The sequence below is a fragment of the Equus asinus genome, chromosome 6 (assembly GCF_041296235.1).
Source record: "Equus asinus isolate D_3611 breed Donkey chromosome 6, EquAss-T2T_v2, whole genome shotgun sequence".
Taxonomy (NCBI): domain Eukaryota; kingdom Metazoa; phylum Chordata; class Mammalia; order Perissodactyla; family Equidae; genus Equus; species Equus asinus.
In genome coordinates this window covers 66,839,987-66,859,351 of record NC_091795.1, presented here as the reverse complement: position 1 = coordinate 66,859,351, position 19,365 = coordinate 66,839,987, and the positions used below count along the sequence as shown (strand labels likewise).

Below are 19,365 nucleotides of genomic sequence, written 5' to 3'. Positions count from 1 at the left end.
AGATTTGCAGACAACATGGTTTAAACGCAGCATCAGGTTTCAGACAGCTTGTCTCTTCTCCATCCCTCCCTCAGTAAAAAAGCCAGATGTGATAATGATGTTCCTCCTTTGTTACTGCCATCAGACATTACCTCTGTGTTACCCGATGACTTCGTCAAAGATCTGTAAACACCCGACACCTGATGAGCACAGGATTACTATTTAAGATTCAGGATCCTCAGAAATGAAGTTACGTAGAAGTAGATATATTAGCAGCATTCCATAGATGAAGCTCAAGTGCCTAGAGAAGTGGATCAAAATGACTTATCTGACACCTTTGTAGGTAATTAGGTGGTTTCTGAGTTGATAACACACCAGACTTGAATGACAGTACCATTCCCCAGTATGAAGTTCTTCCAGAGGCACCTGGAGCCATTTTTTTCTGTTTGAAGATGCTAATTCAACTTCAGAATTATCCCGAGGCCCTGTATTCTTAAGAAATATGTATTTTATGAGTTTTTCTAGGGATTTCTCAGCAAAGGTTAGTTTTAGTAATTGTATAAATGTGAATACTAAGCTCTAACATTAGGAGACAACAGTTCTGGTTTATTTTGGTATTTTTGGTAGAGAGTTTAATAAAAATTTGCTTTTGAACGGATACTTTAAATTCTTCTAAAGGTACAAAAGTGGTTACAAATCTTATCTCCACTCTCATTTCTACCCTCTTCAGAGGTAACCATTGTCATCAGCGTCTAAAGTATCCAGAGAGTCGCTTTGTATCTATAACAGCCTAAGTAGGTGTATTCTTTTTGTTTTTGTACGACGTTAGTCTACATTCATTGTTCTGTACCTTGCTTTTTTACTTAAGATATCTTGGAGGCCATTCCATACCAGTACCTTGAGAGCTACCTTCTTTTTTATCAACTGCATAATTATTTTGTACTTTAACCAGTTCTCAGTTTTAGGTTGTTTAATCATTTTCTATTGTAAATATCCTTATTCAGACATCATTTCATACTGATGTGTGAAATGTGCATGTGGCTTATGGGATAGATCCCTAAAAATAAAACATCTGGGTCAAGAAACGTGCATTTTGAATTTTGATACTCACTACCCAGTTGCCGTCAGAAAAACTGATTTACACTCCCACCCACAATGTCTAGAGAAGGCCGATTTCTCTAGAATCTTGCCAGCAGTGTTATCCATCTTTGAAACCTGACTAGTTGACAGGTGACATGTAAGTTATATTAGCTTGCATTTCTCATTTTGAATGAGATAGAAATCTTTGCATATATTTGAAAACCATTTGTCTTTCCTTTTCTGTGAACTGTTTTTGCCCCTGGCTTGTTTTCTGTTAGAAGTCTTATTGACTTGTGGGAACTTTTTATATTTTAAGGAAGTTCTCAATCTGTGAATACATGATGCAAATATTTTGCCCGTTGTCTTTGACTTTGTTTATTATATATTTGCCAAGTAGGGTTTTTTCAAATGTGATTGAATTTATCAATTTTTTATAGCACCTGGGTTTTGTGTCTTGCTTAGAAATGCCTTTACAATTGCTATAAGAAAATTCTACAGATGGTTTTATTTCGAAAGCAATCCTCAAAGCCCGTGTGAGATGTTTTTGTGAATTTTAATTCAGTGTGTACTTTTTTCAGTTTTTAAATTTTGTTTCCCCTGCTAATATTTCCAAAACGTTTTAGAAAAATGGCCATGCATTGCAATAGAAGTAACTTTTTCCAGGTTGACCTCAAGGAGGTGTAAATCATCCTCTAGGAAACCAAACAAATGTGCCTTTTGCTCAGCTGGGTGACTTGAGTGGCATGCAGACAGTCTCTCTCTGGGCATATTCTGATGCCTTCTGGGTTCTTGAGGCGTTTCTCAGGTTCCTTTCTTTATCTGTGCACTTTTAATGCATATTAATGAATCATCGCTATTTAAATAGAGTTAGGTGAATAATTTGGCAGTGGGAATGACTGACAAGTGACCCTACTGGCCTGGTCTTGAGTGCAGACAAAGATTCCTTTTAACCAACTCAAGTGTGGACCTGATAATCCTATGTTTATGATCATTCCCTCAGGGCAGAATGTATCTCCCATTTATATTCAGTGGATATCACTGAATGGCTGCAATTTTTACATTAAACAGTGACTAGGTAATCTTAACACCTTTCATCCTAATTTTTTCATGTTTAAGACTGATAATTCTTGCCACCAACTACTTTCTTTATAATGAGGCTAAGTGAAACATGGATCCTTATAAAGAGCTTTGATCTCCTACTCAGGTGCTCTGTAAATTGTCACTTGGAACATCACATAATTAATCCTACTGACTTAATGAGAAATTAAAAGCAGAGTAGTATAGTTTAAAATGAAATATCTTCGGGTATTGGGTTGGTAACCTTTTTGCTGGATTTGTTGATTCCTGTCAAGGTGATGGTTATATGGCAGTCCCTCAATTGCAGGCACATTGGCAATTTTCCTTTGGGCTTTATTGACTGGAATAAAGAGGAAAATTAATCGTATTACTAGTAATACAGCAATTGCCTTTGTCCAAAATATTGAGGAAATAACCAAGGTGATATATTCAAGCTTTGTTAATAGAAAAGAGAAAATTTTCTCTTGTTCTCATCCCAAATAGAACTTGCATTTTAGGTGAATTAGTGATATTAGGAAGGAATTATTTAGTATTAACTCACAGTGATTTGACGGGTGTTGTTCCTTGCAAGGATTGGGCTGTCTTTTAATGTTTATTTAGATTACACCTCCAAAATATGCTTATTATATTTCCGCCTGTATCTTCACTGTTATGCAACAATAGGTGAAAAGCTTCATTGCTTAGTAATTTTTCCCCCTAAAAGAAATCAGCTGAATAGGAGGAAAAGCAATTGGGTCATTTATAGTTGTCAATGGTTGCGTAATAATTAGCCAGTGCTTGGGATACATATTCGGATTCCCATTACTCGAGGCTCTCTGAAGTATGTGTTTTGTCTATTTTAATATATTTTTTAAATGCTGTTTTCCCACCTTTTTCTGTTTAATAGTTATTAGAAGAGAGTTTTCTTGGTAAAAGGGCTAGAGCCTATGAATAAGTTAATTTTTAATTTAAAGTTATTTGAGATTTCAGATTGAATTGTACATTTTAACACTAATAGTTCAGAGAATGCCTATGGATGTCAAAGGAAATTTCATGGATGTATGCCTAGAAATGTGGCCTCAGCCTGTGAAAGAACAAATTCTCCCATAGAATCAGAAAGCCTGTGGGACATTTTTGTCAAATATTTGAAGGTGGGAAAAAGGCATAAATAGTAGAATGATATCTGCTAAAGCTACTCTGTTAAGCTTTATGACAATATCTGCAAATTTAAAAAGCATTTCAATCCACATTTTTGTCTCTTCGAACTCTATTTTTATAACTTGGCTCTTTGGTGTGAGAGGTGGCATGTTTCACATCTACTCTTCCGTTCTAATGACAGCGAATTAAAATGCAGAGAGCGTTCGTTTTGTAGGCTTTATTTTTCTCTGTCTGAAATGTCTTATGGTGGAGTATGAGGAGTGTGATATGAACTTTCATGAACCAATATCCATCCTCACAGTATCTTACTAATTCTGTTAGATGAAATACTATGTATATAGATAACCTTTTCAATCTCAGCACTAGTGACATCATAGTGGGATATGAAGGATGGAAAACCAGTGATAAAACCAGATGGCCCATTTTTACCCTTGTGAGGCTCCCATCTAACAGAATTGAGTTCACCAGGATAGATCAGGACTTCTCAGTGGAGACCCACTGCGCCTAGATCAAGTGTGTTGCCTTTGTCAGCTGTCATCTTTTGTGTCCGTGCCAGATCGTACGTTAGGATTGATTCTGCCTCACACTTTGTGGAAACTTTTCTACTTTAATGTAGAAATGCCATGGCTGGAAAAGAAGCATATTTCCACCGCTTTTCAGATGGGCACACGCAGAAAGCAAGTGTGGGTGTGTTAGCTACTCTCATACGGGACTTTAAAGTGAGTGTTCTCCAGGCAGGTGGTTTTCCCAGACTCCAAGGGAAATCATGCAGGGCTCTGGCAGACATTCTGTGCTGTTCCCCCCTCGCACCTTTTGTTTCTGCGGTGTGTGTAGCATAGGTAGAGAAATCAGCCTCATTGGTTGTCTCCATGTTTCTTTCTCTCCTCAGATGCAGACAGACATGCCGAACTATCTGGAAGTCCACTGAAAAGCAAAAGCACTAGGAAACCTTTGGCATGTATCATTGGGTATTTAGGTGGGTATTTTCTAATAGACGAAAATCTCAAAGAACAATTTCTGTATCTTATTTGGCTATTCTAAGTTGACATACCTAAACTAAATTCAACCCTTTAAAATAGCTGAAATTGGACACCTTCATATGTATAGCCAACTTATTTTGTTTTAGAAACTTTTATTTTTATGACCAAACACACAACATCCAGAGTTAGGAGTATGTTTACTTTTCTCAAAAAAATCATTGAATAAAAATGTATATTTATGGAGATAAATACATATTAAGCAAAAAGAAAAATAATCACTAAATTATTAGAGGATGAATATTCTTAATATTTTGATTTAGATACTTTCACTATTTCTAACGCACCTCACCTCTTCCCTAAAATAGAGAAGGATTGGTTTATTTACTTTCTTTTTTTTAAAAAAATGAGATAAACTGATTACCTTTTTAAAAAAATTTTAGTTTTGATATGCCAATTAAGGTCACTCTGAAAGGCGAGCATTCGTATTGCTTCCTAGAAGTTGCTAAAGATGATGGTTCCATTTACGTGTTGAAATATCACAATTTAGTATTAAAAAAATTAGGCAATGACCTCTTTTTTATTTTTGCGAAGTTTTAAGGTAAATAACTTACAAATAATGGTTCTAATATACCTAGATGCTATAATGGTATGTTTTTGTGCTTTTAATATTCTTGCTTTTTCATTTTCTCAGTAAAAGTGAAATACATACTCAGAGTTGCATTGAACCTTATTGCTCTGTCAGAAAAATTTATAGTTGTGAAGCGTTCAGACTTTAGACATCCAGTCTTTTAAAAATCAAAGTGTAGCCTTGAACTTGATATATTATCTGGTCCTCATCAGAGCAAGCTGGGAGTCAGAAGCCCACAGCTCCCTCTTTGATGTTACTCTGCTGCCTTATTTCTTGTTTTATTGCTCACGGGCTAAAGAGTTGCTTTGATATCCTCTGAAAATATCGCATGGTCATCACAGGCATGACCTAGGTCATGGTGGTCAAGTCCCTGAAGTCTGTTATCTATGTACTCTTGCAGGACCTAATCCTAGAAGCCCCTTCCCACCTGCAAGGGAAAGTTTCTGAATTAAAAACAGAATATAACATGGCCTATTAGTCAGCCTTTCCATGGGTAATTGTGTATTCCTCTTGTGGGCAAATTGGCCTCCCTCCCTTCCAGATAAGCCCAGAGCTCTGCTGTCCTTGCTAGCTGAACTACATCCCTACGTAACATATTTCTGAGTATTCACTATGTAACAAGACACTATACTAAGTGGCTTAGGGAACCCCAAGATGAATAAGACCTTGCCCTCAAAAATCTTAGTTTAGTGGTGAAAGCAGGTTAGGACAGTTAAACAAAGGGTTGGATTCTCTAAAGGAATTACAGGTAATATGTATTGGGCACTTGAAGGAAGGAGTAGTTATTTCTAATGCATGGTAGGACAGCCTAAATGAAGAAAGTAATATTTTGAGCTCAGCCTTGAAAGATATGTAGGATTTGCATAGATAGGAAAACAATATTTTTTCCCTTATGAGGCCAAGAGAACCAGATAAACAAAGTCTTCAAAGAGTCCAAGGACCTGAAAAGGTCAGGGAATGCAGGTTGCCTGGTCTGGATGGGGCGTAGATTGTCGGGGTTGTAATGAAAAATGAGGTTGGCAGACCTTCAAGGCCATGTTGAAAAACAGTCAGCACTATATTTTGGTTAGTACCTGATCCGTTTCTAAAATTTGGCAAGTGTAGGATTTTGACCAGACCAAGACGTAGTAATTCTAATCATCCTAATGGCTCTTCTTAAATTTCAGTAAATGAGGCTGATATCCTGGACCTCACCTGAGAAAACAGGGTGGCTTGAGCATAGCTGGCACACTGGCGGATGACTGAGAATCAGTGAGCAGGTTTAGCTTTGGAGAAGAGGTTGCCCAGTATTAGTAGCAGACTGAGGTCCATAAATCCACTTCCTACAGTATTGCAATTTCTGTCCATCTACTTTATCCAAAAAAGTGCAAGTGGTTCTGGGCTTTGAGGCTGACAACAACATAAGTCACATAAACACGCATATACCACATGCACATTAGAGTTTTGTGATACAGCCTCTGTCAAAGCATTTCTTCTGCTACCTCTTGACTCTAGTCCTTGGAGTTTGGTGTCAGATTTCGTCTATATCAAAATGTTCTGGGCTGGGAGTGACAGACCCCGGTCTTAGACCTTGGTTGCAGAGCCAGAGGAGAAATCCTCTTTTTCAGAAAGCTCTCACACACCAGACATGCTGCATGCTAAGTTCCTGGTTTGCTAGAGCACAGAGGTAGTTTTCTCTAAGGCTCCTTTCCAGATAACCTTTGGATTTCTAACACCTTGAAGAGTCAGATGCCTTATTCCCTTAGTAAATCTCGTGTTTAAGTGACCTTCTGTAGTGTTTGGTTTGTTTTTTGTTTTCTTTCCCCTTGTACTCACAGCATAAAGCTCAGAGGTCTAGCTAGCAGGTGAAGAACCAGCTCACTTTTGATAAGTAAAGCCATGGTAACAGCACTTGAAGCTGATTCATTATGCAAGTCCTTGGGAAAACAGGCTGGCTCCTAAGGAACTGACTCTCAGCTCATTAAGAAATAAGATGTGTGCCTATTAGCCAGTGTAAGTGCACACAGAGTTTTAATACCATGTTCTGAGTTGAGAAACCTTTTTTCCCCCCATCAGAAATCCATCCTTCGAAGAAACCTAACGTAATTCGATCTACACCAAGCCTGCAAACCCCAACTACCAAGCGGATGCTAACCACCCCGAATCACACGTCTCTGAGCATTTTGGGGAAAAGAAACTACAGTCATCACAATGGCCTGGATGGTATGTAAGCCCAGCAATTCCAGGGCCTGTTCTGATAGGCCGGGGCCCCTGTGCCCTTGCATGCTCCATCGTGTCATCTGCCAAGTCCAAGAATGTGTAACAAATAGGTTGAACTAAATGTGTGGTAAGGGGGATAAGAGGGAAGGCTGCCATGTGCCACACTGAAGACATTATGCCAAGTGTTATTTCCCCATCTCTTCAAGAGGGATCTTTTGCTCGCATTTCCCATTAGGAGGCTTGTTTGGAGATGAAGTCTGTATTTAGCAGGTTGCCTCTGCTGGGTGATAATGTTCTTGCTGTGATGCACACTCACTGCTCATTTATGTTTTCTTGAGCAGAAGGGATTATTTTGCCTTATGTCTGAGACAGCAGTGCTCTCTGGGGGTTCTTCAGTGTTCTGTGGATCATTTTGAATTTGGCATTTGTCCCCTACTTCTTTCACTTGATAAATTTTTTTAATTGCTCAAGAGTGCTACCAGTCATGAAAGGAATTGCCTGGGTGATGTCCTAAATACAGAAATAATAATTTGTTTGAAACAGAAAAACTGAAAGATACCACCTCTTATCCAAAGTACTTCTCTTGGGCTGGCCAATAATGACTCTTCAGGTGGAATGGAATTATCTTCCCATTTGGACTATAAACACAAGCATAATAAATTATCCAGGCAGTAAAAATTGTTCGTTTCAATAGTCCTGGAGTTTGAAGCTATCTTGATTGTTTAAATGTTGGCATTATTTATGAATAAAACTCTCTCCAGGCTTTTCATGTCTTATGGAACTCTAAACTCCTTCAATGACAGCAAATTATTTATCTAGAGCAAGGATGTGGAATAGACCTTCTAGTAATAATTTCCCATGGTGGTTTTCCTTCACCATGAGTTTTGATGGTCATAGTGATGTCAAAATGAAAAAAAAATTGAAGACGAGGACTTTAGTTTGCATTTATAGGATATCAGTGTGTTGTAGATACAGTTTTTAGCTACACAGTACTCTTGCAGAAGTACTTCCTTGCTAATGAGAACACTGGCCGTGCTTGCCACAATATGCCTGATGTCTAGAAAGCAAAATACCAAGAAGGGATTGTGTCAAAACGTGGAGACTGGATTTGTTTCCAGCTTTTTCCTTGCCCACAGCCTGGGGGGCCTTTGGATTCAGGCTTCAATGGAATCAGGAATCTTTGTTTTCCCTCTCATCACCTTCCAGGCCTCTATAGATGCATAGTCCTACTGCAGAAAGTGTAAAGTACATTCTGGTTCATTTGATATATATGTTCTTTATGGTAGAAAGACTCTTGTTGTGACTGATGTTGGAATAGCAGCTTTCTAGTAGCTTCTTCCATTCGCACCCCGTGGTCATGGTCATTCCAAGCTCCAGTCCCAGCTCTGCATTACAGCTCCTGTTGCTCTTACTCTGTATCACAGGTACCTGTCTCCTCGGAATTTCTAAAAAATGCCACCTTGTAGCTTTCCCTCTCTAGGGCTGTTTGCACCATTTCTGTCTGAATGAATGCTGCTGCTTCTCTGCTCTGAACCGGAGGAATGGACAGGGAATACAATGAGTCCCTGGTGTTCTGTTGAGTAAGACCTTCAGCCTTGTTGAGGAAAAACGCTCGTCTCGTTTTCTGAAGACACCTAGCTGTTGAAACACTTCTTCTTCAAGCTCCATTTGTCTTTGCTCTCCTGTCATGGTATGGAGGGGAGGGCTGACGACATGCGCCTTACCTTCCTTATCTCATTTGATTCACATGACACAGTTCCAAGAGGTCAGGGAATTTGTTTTGCATGACATTGTATCTTTACTGCCTGCACAGTACCTGGAACTTAGTAGGTACTCAATAAATGTTAACTGCATACATAAAGTGAGAAAAATGAGACCTAGAGAGGTGAATTTCCCGAAGTTATCAGGTACAACATAAATGGATTGGGATTCCCACTCCGGTGTGACTGATTTCAGAGTCTGCTCTTTTAACCACTGTTATAAATGAAGCTGCAGCTCTCAAACTGTGCTGTATTACTCAGCAAAGTAGAAACTGCATGAGTTATCTTAACAGCTAATGTAGTAGAAATTGATATGCCAGATGCTGCAGGATGTAATAGGTAAACAAGGAACCTGGGGGGTGGGGGTGGGGAAAGGAGGAGCTCAGGAAGCAGCCAGCAGGCCTAGGGTTGGGAGAGCAAAAGGAAGAAAGTGGGTTATCATAAGCTAGAAGCTCAACGGAGGTCCCGAGGAGCTGGAACTCAGACCCCTGAGGAGGGGGCTGCTCTGTGAGGCTGCTTCTGGGAATGTAAAGTAAAGCTGGGAACTGACACAAACTGCTCCTGCTATTTGAGGTGACATTGACAGGAACAGGAAGCAGCAAGGCCCTTCTCTGCCCTCCAGCCTTCCAGGCTCCCTCTGCCACCCCCTACTGGTCCAGCAGGGCATCTCGAAGCTGAGTTTAGATGGATGGACGTGGAGCTGAGAGACAAGAATGTAACAGAAACACATTTTGGAAAATGTCCCTATTTTTGTATTCCCAGTGGACCTTTTCCTTGGGATAATGGGTCTGTTTCTTATTTCCTTGGGATATAGGATCCTGACTAACCTGAGTTTCCAAGGTGAACTCAAAGTATCAGTAAAATTGTTAGGCTACTAGTGAGTTTTCCTAGGATAGTTAATACCACCATATACTGGAATTGATAGATACAAAGTCAAGAGAAAGCCTTGCCCTGTGTGATCCAATAATAAAATCAATTAGCATTGCCACTTAATTATCAACCTGTCAGACAGATGAGCGAACCAAACAGGATGTTGATGGATGTCCAACTGATTTAACTGGAAACAAAACCTGATTGTTCTGAAATATCCAGGTCTCTCGGCTTTAGGTCTTTCTGTCCTCTTCTCAGTGGCTTCCTCCTTCACTCACCCTCTGCCTTCAGGTGGAGGTCCTTGATGATGGGAAGAGTCTCTGGATTTCTGCTGGCAGAAAGGATTGTACCTGACATTAAAAAATGGACAGCTTCTTCTTGTCTTCTTGAAAGTCACTGTCTTGCACCTGGCCCTGGACCTCTAAAGGCCATGGGGTGACTGGTGGCCAGGAGCCAGCACTCTGTCTGCTCTGTTAAGCTTAACCCATCTCCCCAGGCCACACACAGAGCTCTGTGACTGTCCTAGTGGAACTGAAACTCTGAGGGTGAAGACAAAATCTGCATACATAAGAAGCCTCATTATTTGGGGTGAATAGTGATAGGAAGAGTGAAGTTTCAAACAGTACATCTTCCATTCCACTGCACGGGGACAAGGTGACTGCTGTTTTTATCAAATAGGGACCCTTAAGAACAGCTTCTGCTGTGTAGGGATACAGACGGAGGGAGCATCAACTGGAGGTGCTCTTAACCTTTTTCCGAGATGACGTGACTTTTGTCCCAGGGGTGCTACTACTGAAGCAGGACTCAGTGTGTCCGAAGACCAGAGCAACAGGCTTAGAAGAGAGGTGAGTTTTCAGTGGGACAGAGTCAAGGCATCTGAGCCAAAGAAATTGATGAATTGTACAATAAACTTCTCTTTAATATGTTGTCCTCTGGCTTATTTCCCCTGGGGTATGTGAGTGTACTGTAGATCTGGTTATTTTTCTTATTTGTTTTCTGCATTGAGTAATATCATTTCTCTAAGTCTCCCATGAAGAGGGTATCTAATAAGGATGCCTCTAAGTACAATATTATGATCTGGGGTGTGAAGACTGTCCTTTTGATGATTTGTTTCTGAATCAGTGATTCAACAGCTTCAACTGTTTGCATCCCAACTCTGGGAAATGGGTGATGGTGAGGGCCATTGTACCACTGAGAGAGCTCTGGGAGTGCATCTGCTGTATTCACAAATCCTGATAAAAATAGACTGCCAGGAACAGCTGATGGCACTCTGAGGCATGCTCAGGCCCAGGCTGCCTTCTGTCAAAATTTTTATGTCATTTCAAAAGACTACGATTTTTTTTGAATCTTCTAAAACATTGTTTATGGAAGAACATTGAGTGCTCCTAGGCTCACCTCTGGTCTCCTTGTCTCAAGGTGTACTGTTAAAACCTGGTTAAATATATAAAGGTGCCTTTGAGTTTTTTCGGTATTTTGTAATGGATCATTATGGCCCTAGGGTTTATTGAATATGAAGCAATTATAGCAGAGTACCTAAAGTGTCTAGAGGATTTCAGGACTGTGGAAGCATCAGCTGAGGGCAATGGATGTTCTCTCACACTGTCAAGCCATAGGGGTAGGAGTTGTAGAGAAAGACAGACCCAAGTGCATTAGGCATGAATAATCAACAACTTGGTGTTCTGGAATATTCTGGAAGGATGCCAAATTGGCCACCCCTGTGACCATTCCTGGGTTTACTAATATTGCAGTTTCTCCCAGAGAATACTTTTATCCTGTGCCTGAGGGAAATACTAGTGTGTGAGCCTGTAAGAGGTCTAGACTTGAGACCCTCTCAGCAATATGGAGATCTTAGAAGAGTGACAAAGTCTATGGTAATTACTCTATAAACCTATAGAGCTGGTGTTTTCCACCAGGCTTCTTGGAGTCTCGCCTTGTACATGCATAGTTCTGACCTCAGCCAATGATTTGAGGGAAGTGTGTATATTGATTTGGGGTCTCCTCTTTTCCTGTCCCCTTCCTTTCCAGGATCTCCTCCCTCAATTTCCAGCTGCACTGGCAGTCTCAGACTCCGACCTCTCCCTGATTCCTCAGCCCAATTAGACTGCAGCTTTCAGCTTGAGCTATATTCCTCTTGAACTACATGGAAGTGCTCACAAGGGAAAAACCAGTTAAGAGTGGTTCTCACCTTTTTTCAAGGGTCATATTCCCTTCAGTTTTTGCCTGATTTTGGTTGCTGTCCAAACAGTTGTTTTTACATTTCTTCCAGAGTTTATCACTGTTATTGGCTGGAGGGTTTGTCCAATGTAAATTAGCCCACCATTATGGGAAGCGTAACGCTTCAGTCCTTCTATGGGCTCCCTGCCAACTCCCCTTGGTCCTCTCAAATTTTTAAAAATAGCGTACTGTTTCTGTTTCATGGATACTGTATCTTCTTCTGAAAACAAAAAATGCTATCATTTTTCTTCTCCATGAATATTCTGTTTCCTCCAATTTGCTCTCTTCTCTTTGTTCTTTGTTCTGGTCTCTAACATTTGTGTTAGAGGTTTTTCCTGGTGACCTTTGGATGTTTCATAATGTTTAAGAGAAGGAGACTAAAATCAGACTGAGAGCTCTGTGCTCGTGCTTGTGGGTGGAGCCTGTAGTATGGTGATCAGGCTGGGCTGTTTGCTGGTTGGCCCAACCAATATCTTCAGGTCTCTTCTCACGGGCTGCTCAGATTTCCCAGAGAAGATTCTTCCCATCTTAGTCAGTTCAGGCTGCTATAACAAAATGCTACAGATGGATGGCTTACAAACGACAGAAATTTATTTCTCTCAGTTCTAGAGGCTGGGAAGTCTAAGATTAAGGTGCTGGCATGTTTGGGTTCTGGTGAAGAGCGTCTTCCAGGTTGCAGACTGCTGACTTCTCACTCTCCTCACCTGGTGGGAGGGGCTAGGGAGCTGTGTGGGGTCTCTTTTATAAGAGCGTTAGTCCCATTTATGAGAGTTATACCCTCATGACCTAAGCACTTCCCTAAGGTCTCACCTCCTAATACCATCACATTAGGCATTAAGATTTCAACATATGAATTTTGTGGCGACACAAACATTCAGGCCGTAGCACTGTCTCTTCCCCGGAGGGTAAAGACTTGGCTACCTGCTTTCTGGGAACACAGTGGGAAGAAGGCTTGGATGTCTCACCATCTGATAGGCATACGGTAACTTGATCCCTCAGTTTTGGATTTGGTAGTCCTGCCCTCAACTGTGCTTGGTGCCTCATGTCCCCTAGGCCTGAGACCCTCTGTCCGGCCCTCTCCCGAGAATAAACATCCGGACTTGTGGAAGGTAGACAGTTGCCAAGTAGTGTGGAGTCAGGAGAGCTTCTAGGGGTCCAGCTGCTTCTTAAACAGCCTTCAACTAATCTTTGCTTCAGCTTCCCTCCCCAACTTCCGGAGGTGTCTGGTGTCAATTCCCGAGCCATTTGAGGATCCTTTGGACAAATTGGTTCTGGACTTTCCACACTGCCAACTTCAAGTTTGGCTTTCTTGATTGCATAGTCTGTTATCACTTGTTTATCTGCTTTCCATCTTCCAAAATTCTCATGGTGGTTTCTCCTCTGGGTTTCAGAAAGGAGGGAAATTAATTAACTCAGGAGCCAGCAGCTGGAAACCTTTAAAACGGCTGCTTTCATTGCATTGATTGGTTAGAGTGCAAAATCTCCAAGTCCATGGACTTCAGGTACTTCTGAATTGTTAAACCAACAGGGAAAATTTTGTAAAAAACAAAATAAGTGCTTATGAATCATGGTTAGTAGAGACAAAAGTAGCAAATGTAGATTAATGCATTTGAGAATTTACTTGTAAACAAAAAGGGAAATAAGTTGGGCTGCATCGTCTAGAAAGGAGACCTGAGGAACACCTGTGATGGGTGTAGATCTTTTCTAGGGGCCCTCTGCCATGCTGGGGGCCTCTGCATCTGGGCCCTGCATGTGGTTCTGGTTTCTTGCTTCAAGGAAATGCAGCAGGGCTGAGGAAGTGCTGAGCTTGGGGGAGTGAAGTGATAGCCTTGCAAGGGCAGGTGGTGAGCACCGTGATTCTTCAGCCTGGAATGCAGAGAGGTGACATAGCTCAACATAAAACCGTGGTGAGTGTGGAGAAGGCAGGTGTGAACCTGGATGCCAGATCCCGAGCTGCCAGGAGGAGATGTTGCTTTTGAAACGGGAGCAGGTGAGTTTAGCACAAATAGAAGAAAGCACAGTTTGCCATGGCAGGTCAGAAACTTAGGAAACTATTACAAGTGGCTCCTCTGGCAGATGGCTTACTTCCATAGGGGTTTGGACAAACAAATGCATGACAGAGTGACACCCCCCTACCTGCTGCCCCTGCAAAAAAAAAAAAGAGAGAGAGGCTTCTAAGAGATACTGGAGCTACTGACACATCCATAAGCTAATTAGACACTAAAGAGGACACTGTGCTCTTACGGGGATGGATGGAGAATGGGGCGGCTTAGTGTAGTAAGAAAAACTTGACCTGAATTAAGAAGATCTGAGTTCAAATCTTCACTCCTCAACTTACTTGCTGTGTGACCTTGAGCAAGTTCCTAATTTTTCCGACCCTCACAAGGTTCTGGTGAAAGTTAAATAAGGTGGTTTCATAACCTACAGTAGATTCCATAAAGCAAAAGTTAGCCTAAGTCCTAAACTGAATTATCTGGGTTTTTATTTAACACGTATTTGCTGAGCCCCGTCAAACACCAGGCTGTGTACATATATCTCCCCCATTCTGGAAAGGCTCATGAGTGAAACCACAGCTGTGGTCCACCCTGCAGACCTTCGGCATGGCGGGAGGCTGTGAAGGGGAGCGTCCCTGTGTCTTCTTCTGGTTGTAGAGTGGCCTGCAGGATGTGAGAGAATATCTGAGTGCTGCGTTGGCTGGGGCACCTAATGACCATCTCAGCGAACAACCCCCACTTCCCTCCTCGCTGCTTTCCTAATAACAAAGCAAAAGGTTTCACAACCTACTGAGTAATACCAGATAGTGATCATATGGTTTCAGGCCACTTCTGCTTTTCATGTGCTTGTTTCTGTTGAGAGTCTCTAGCTGTCCAGCTCTGGGACAGCAGGGTTGAAGGTCTTTGGGGGAAGTGGAGAGGGTGGGATTGATGGAGACTGTGCCACTGTGGGCGTTTGAGATTCACTCCCCTCCTAAGAAAAATGTGTTGCTAGTCTCTGAGTGCCCACATCATTATGATTAATTATGGGTATCTCAGATCAGGTTGTGCCTCCTCCAGGCAAGTTGTGTTCCCCGTTTCTTGGTATCTGGTCAGAGAAGTTCCAAGATGTTGGTTTGATAAACATATAAGCACTTGCCTGGTATGCTGTAGTGCCTTGCCAATGACCACCAAACCTGCGCATCCAAAACCCAGCTTTTAAGATACTTCAGTGTCATTCACATATTTTCTTGGCCTCAATTAAACTTTCCTTTGGTCCAGCCTTAAACTACATCGTGAGCTTTTTTTAAATACATACCTGACCTCCTTTCCTTGAAGGTCGTGATGATATTGGTGGGAGGACTGATTCCATCCTTCTTATCTTGCCTCCACCACTGGAACTCATTTAACTTTGACCCTGTTTCCTTTTCCAGAACTCACATGCTGCGTGTCAGACTGAGCTCTTCTGTTTCATCCTACAATCCAAGACTTGCTACACTGTCCTGCTGATGTTCACAGCCGTGCCTGGGAAAGAGGCAGCCCCATTCCCAGTACATTTCAGGGAGACCTCCGCGTGCGCCCCATGGAGCCTCGATGGGGCAGGGCAAGGAACTGTAGGAGTGCACATTCCCAAAGCCGTGTCCCATGTGTGAATCAGTGTCACTTCGCTTTCCTCTCAGAGACCTCGCTCTCCAGAGCGGGACCTGCCTGAGAACTGAGGTGATGAGGGAGCCACTTCACCTCCTCCCTTCTTCCACATTCCGCTCCCGGGCACAGCAGCTCCTCGGGACAGTGGGGCTGCTGCCCTGCATGTGTCAGCTCCGCTCTGTTGGAAGCTGTATGAGTGTGTCCAGCAGGGACATGGCATCTTCCTGAATGGTTTTTCTTAAGAAATGTGCCAGTGTTTATGCAGTTCATGATATTTCCCCCTGTCCTTGCTGTTATTGTCACTTAGCTTTTTCTCAATAGGCTTCACACTTATCTTTTTTAATGGGGAAATTTTGCTCTTCACCCCCTGCATTCCATTTGACTCCCCACCTCCCCCTCCAAGGTACAGAAGTACCTGAGGTTCTGAGAAAAGATGACAAAATCGTCTTTAGTAAGCCTGTGAGCTCTTCGTATCATCTGTATTTTGTCATTGAAGAGAGGCTGGTGTTCTACTTGGTTCTGCTTGGTCCCAGACAGCTCCAGCAAGAACGATTCTTAAAACGGAGCTGATCGAGTGTGTCACTGTGACAAGCCATTTGCATACTGTCCTGTTCCCTTACAGCCAGATCAGTGGATGAGGAGCTGCAGCCAGGTTGGCCCTTCAATGAGTCACAGACCACCCAGGTTTATTCTAAGCAGATGGAATCTGTTGGGCTTAGGAGGGTGAGGTGAGAGAACTGTGTTTGCTGGTGAGTCTGTGTATACGACACCATGAGCCCCCTCCCTCCTCTGGCCCAAACGTTTCCGTGAGCACGTGTGCCTAGGCCCCGGGAGACCCGCCTGCCACCCGGTTTCCACTGACTTGAGCTCTTCCTGTCTGCCCTCAGCACCAGCCCTTGCTGGCGTCACAGGCAGGCCGCTCTGCACTCTGTGCACACAGCTGCAGGGATAGGATAACTTTGTGCCCTATTGGCCCCCTGAGCAGATTGAGTCTAGCCACTCCCCTGCCCTCCGTGTGCAGGCACAGAATCACAGCACCGTGAAAGACAACTGGAGTCTGGCCTCCCAGCCATCCCCAGGGTCTGTGGCTGGGAGGCAGCTGGCTGGCTGATAGTAGGTGCCCCAAACAGCCAGGTGGTTGCATGACAGAGTGGCTACAATTGAGCTGACCCCCCAGGCAGAGTGAGGTATCACTAAAATGACAGTGACACTCTGCATGTCCAGATCCTCAGAGGCTGGGTTCAGCTCAGCAAGGAGAATGCGATGTTTGATGGCTGAAGGCGATGCTCGGAGCTCGAGCTGCCTTTTCCTTTTCCAGTTTTGCAGTCATCGTGGCTTCCCTTCTGAGGAGGAGTTGGTTCTCATCTTAGGCTTTTGCGGGGGTGCCCTGGGGATGTTCTCATCACTGCCAACTCTTGGAGCTGTTCTAGGTCTTGGCTTGGGGCCTTGAGGGTGGGCCTGTGTCAGAGGTGCTCAGCGAGCCGGGTGGAGGCAGTGGAGGTGGCAGGCATTGTCCTCAGGGTTCTCCACAGAGAAGACCCTTCAGAAAGACCCAGGGAGAGGAGGCAACTGGCTCTCCATGTCACACGCCACGTGTTGTGTTCTTTTCTAAAGAAAGAGACACAGCAAAGCTGTCTCTCTTTGCCTGTGTCCTGGATTTTTTGTTGCACATGGATGTAGAAGGTGGAATGTTTTCTACCCTTTCATGTTCTCCTAACCCACGTGGAACCATGGCTGTTGATTAGAGAAACCGTTAGCTGCCCATGACCCTGCTGCCAGCTCCGTTCCCTCTGCCTGTTGAGAGAGGCCCTCCTCGCCCAGGCCCAGGAGATTTGGAGACTGGGGCCAGGCCGGGTCTGAAGGAAGAGGAGGGAAGCCCACCCCAGTTCCAGTTCACAGGAAGCTTTGGGGCAAGCGCAGCTCGTTTTGAGCCATATGTGCCCAGAAAGCTCTTCCTTCACTTTGTAGTCAGAGCCCCTGGTACTGTAGCCCATCCTCCTACACGGAGGATGTTGACGAAGATCTGCTCTCACTTCGTCTCTGGAAAGTCCCCCAGCATTCGGATTGGATGCTCCAGGAAATGGAGGAAGGACAGCAGGGAGCTGCTAACGTTTGCCTTTGCTGTTCTGAGCAGCTGGTGCTGAGAGCCGCCTTCTTTCTGGGGCCATGGTGTTCCTACTGTTTGTAGTGGCATGTCACCATTGTGCAGTGAGCTTGTGGGGTGGACATGCAGAGTCTGTCCGCACGGCCCACAGCAGACGTGCCCAGTGGCGCTGTGCCGAGCCTGGTCTGTGCTCCCTTGGATGAGGACACAGAAGCTTTTCAAGTTGACTTCCCTCTCCTTCTCCATCATCGCCCGCCTACCCCTAGCAGTGGCGCAAAAGAGGAGGACAGACTGGTTTTTTGTGCACGCCTCTCACAATTCCACCTTGCCCACAGCCCAGTTTCTATCAGTCAGCATCCAACCAGGAAAACAGAGGCCACTCTAAGCATTTAAAACAGAGGGGTTTTAATCCAGAGACTTGTTTAACACAGAAACAGAAGAACTGAGAGGTTAAACAGCGAGCGAGGGACAAGCCAGAGATGGGGAACAACAGCAAAAAGCTGCCATCACCCGATGCTAGTGGGACACAGGGGAGAGTCCATGTTACTAGAGCTGGGGGCCAGGCCACTGGGAGGAACCTGGGACCACAGAGGGCCTGTCTGGTGGAGCTGGAGCCGCCAGGAGGCAGGAGCCCTGCCAGAAACAATCCCCTAGGCAGAGAAGGGAGAGAAATTGCCTGGCTTCTCCCTTCCTCGTGCCCTCCAGATTCCTGCAGGTGCCTCTTGTTAGCTAAACCCAGCTGGAAGCCAGCTGACCTGGGAGCTGGGGGCAGGCGGCCTGCCGTGGTCAGCTCTCCACCACTCAGAGCAGAGCAGGGGAAGACGAGGAGCGGTCTGAGGGCAAGCAGGCCCAGGACGTGTCTGACCTTGGTCTGCTCTGTGTCATGTCCAGCCTGGTGTTTATGCCCCTTGCTGTCCTAAGACCTGGTAGAGGTAGACAGAGGAGCTGCCCCCGTGGGGTCTGGTGGACTCCCTTTCACTCTGCCTAGAGAGGAAAGTGCTTTTGGGAGGGAGGGGGAAAGCCTTTATTCTCAAGAGTTGTCCTTGTTTTCCTTTGGGGGAATTTACTCATTTAGCAGCCCCACCTCACCATTCCCCTCAGGAAAGCCATGTCCCAGTTTACTGTGCACCCTTCCCCATTCCTCTCGCCCCAGTTTCTGGTTTTCCCTGCCAGAGAACACTAACCCAGACCATGCATCAGTGGTCATGAGTCTTTCCCCAGGATAATTCATTCAGAGCGTGATATTACAGTGTGGACTGTCTGTCAGTAGATGCCATCTACTAATCAATTTGTATCGTGTTTCCAATAAATTTCTGGAAGTTATGCCTAGTTTTATGCTGTCCTTTGCTGGCATGGCAGCTCAGCTGTAAGGCTCGGTGCATGCCACATCCCAGCCCTCAGCCTCAGGTGCTCCTTGTCTCAGGCGCTCCATCCCCCACATAGCTCATAGGCCAGGCCGGTTAGTCTGATCTCAGAGACCTTTCCCCAGGGTCTGCATTTTCTTCTGCTGTGTCATAAGCCACATCCTGAAGACATGGAGGTTTTGTGAGGCTAAGTCGCCCCAATAGGTGGCCTTTGAGCCTCGTGTCCCCTAGGTCTGGAGGTATGAGGAACAGGCAGATTGTCCCCATCCACCATTCTTGCACTGCTGCGCCCAGCGCCAGGTTGTGAGGACGTGTCCTGGCTGCTCGGATGGTGAGCTGAGGGAGCGTGCTGG

General features: G+C 44.1%; 1 protein-coding gene across 7 annotated transcripts in view; it reads left to right on the top strand.

Annotated features, from left to right (window-relative positions):
* The window catches only part of MTA3 (metastasis associated 1 family member 3), a 192,678-nt gene extending 173,708 nt beyond the window's left edge, over nt 1–18,970 (top strand). For all 7 annotated transcript variants that reach the window (XM_044772308.2, XM_070512183.1, XM_044772303.2 and 4 more), the window contains 3 exons: nt 4,163–4,249; nt 6,937–7,083; nt 15,331–18,970. In XM_044772308.2, coding sequence (XP_044628243.1) covers nt 4,163–4,249; nt 6,937–7,083; nt 15,331–15,356 — 260 coding nt within the window. In that variant the 3' untranslated portion in view covers nt 15,357–18,970. The remainder of the gene's footprint in view (nt 1–4,162; nt 4,250–6,936; nt 7,084–15,330) is intronic.
* The last annotated feature ends 395 nt before the right edge of the window (nt 18,971–19,365 follow it).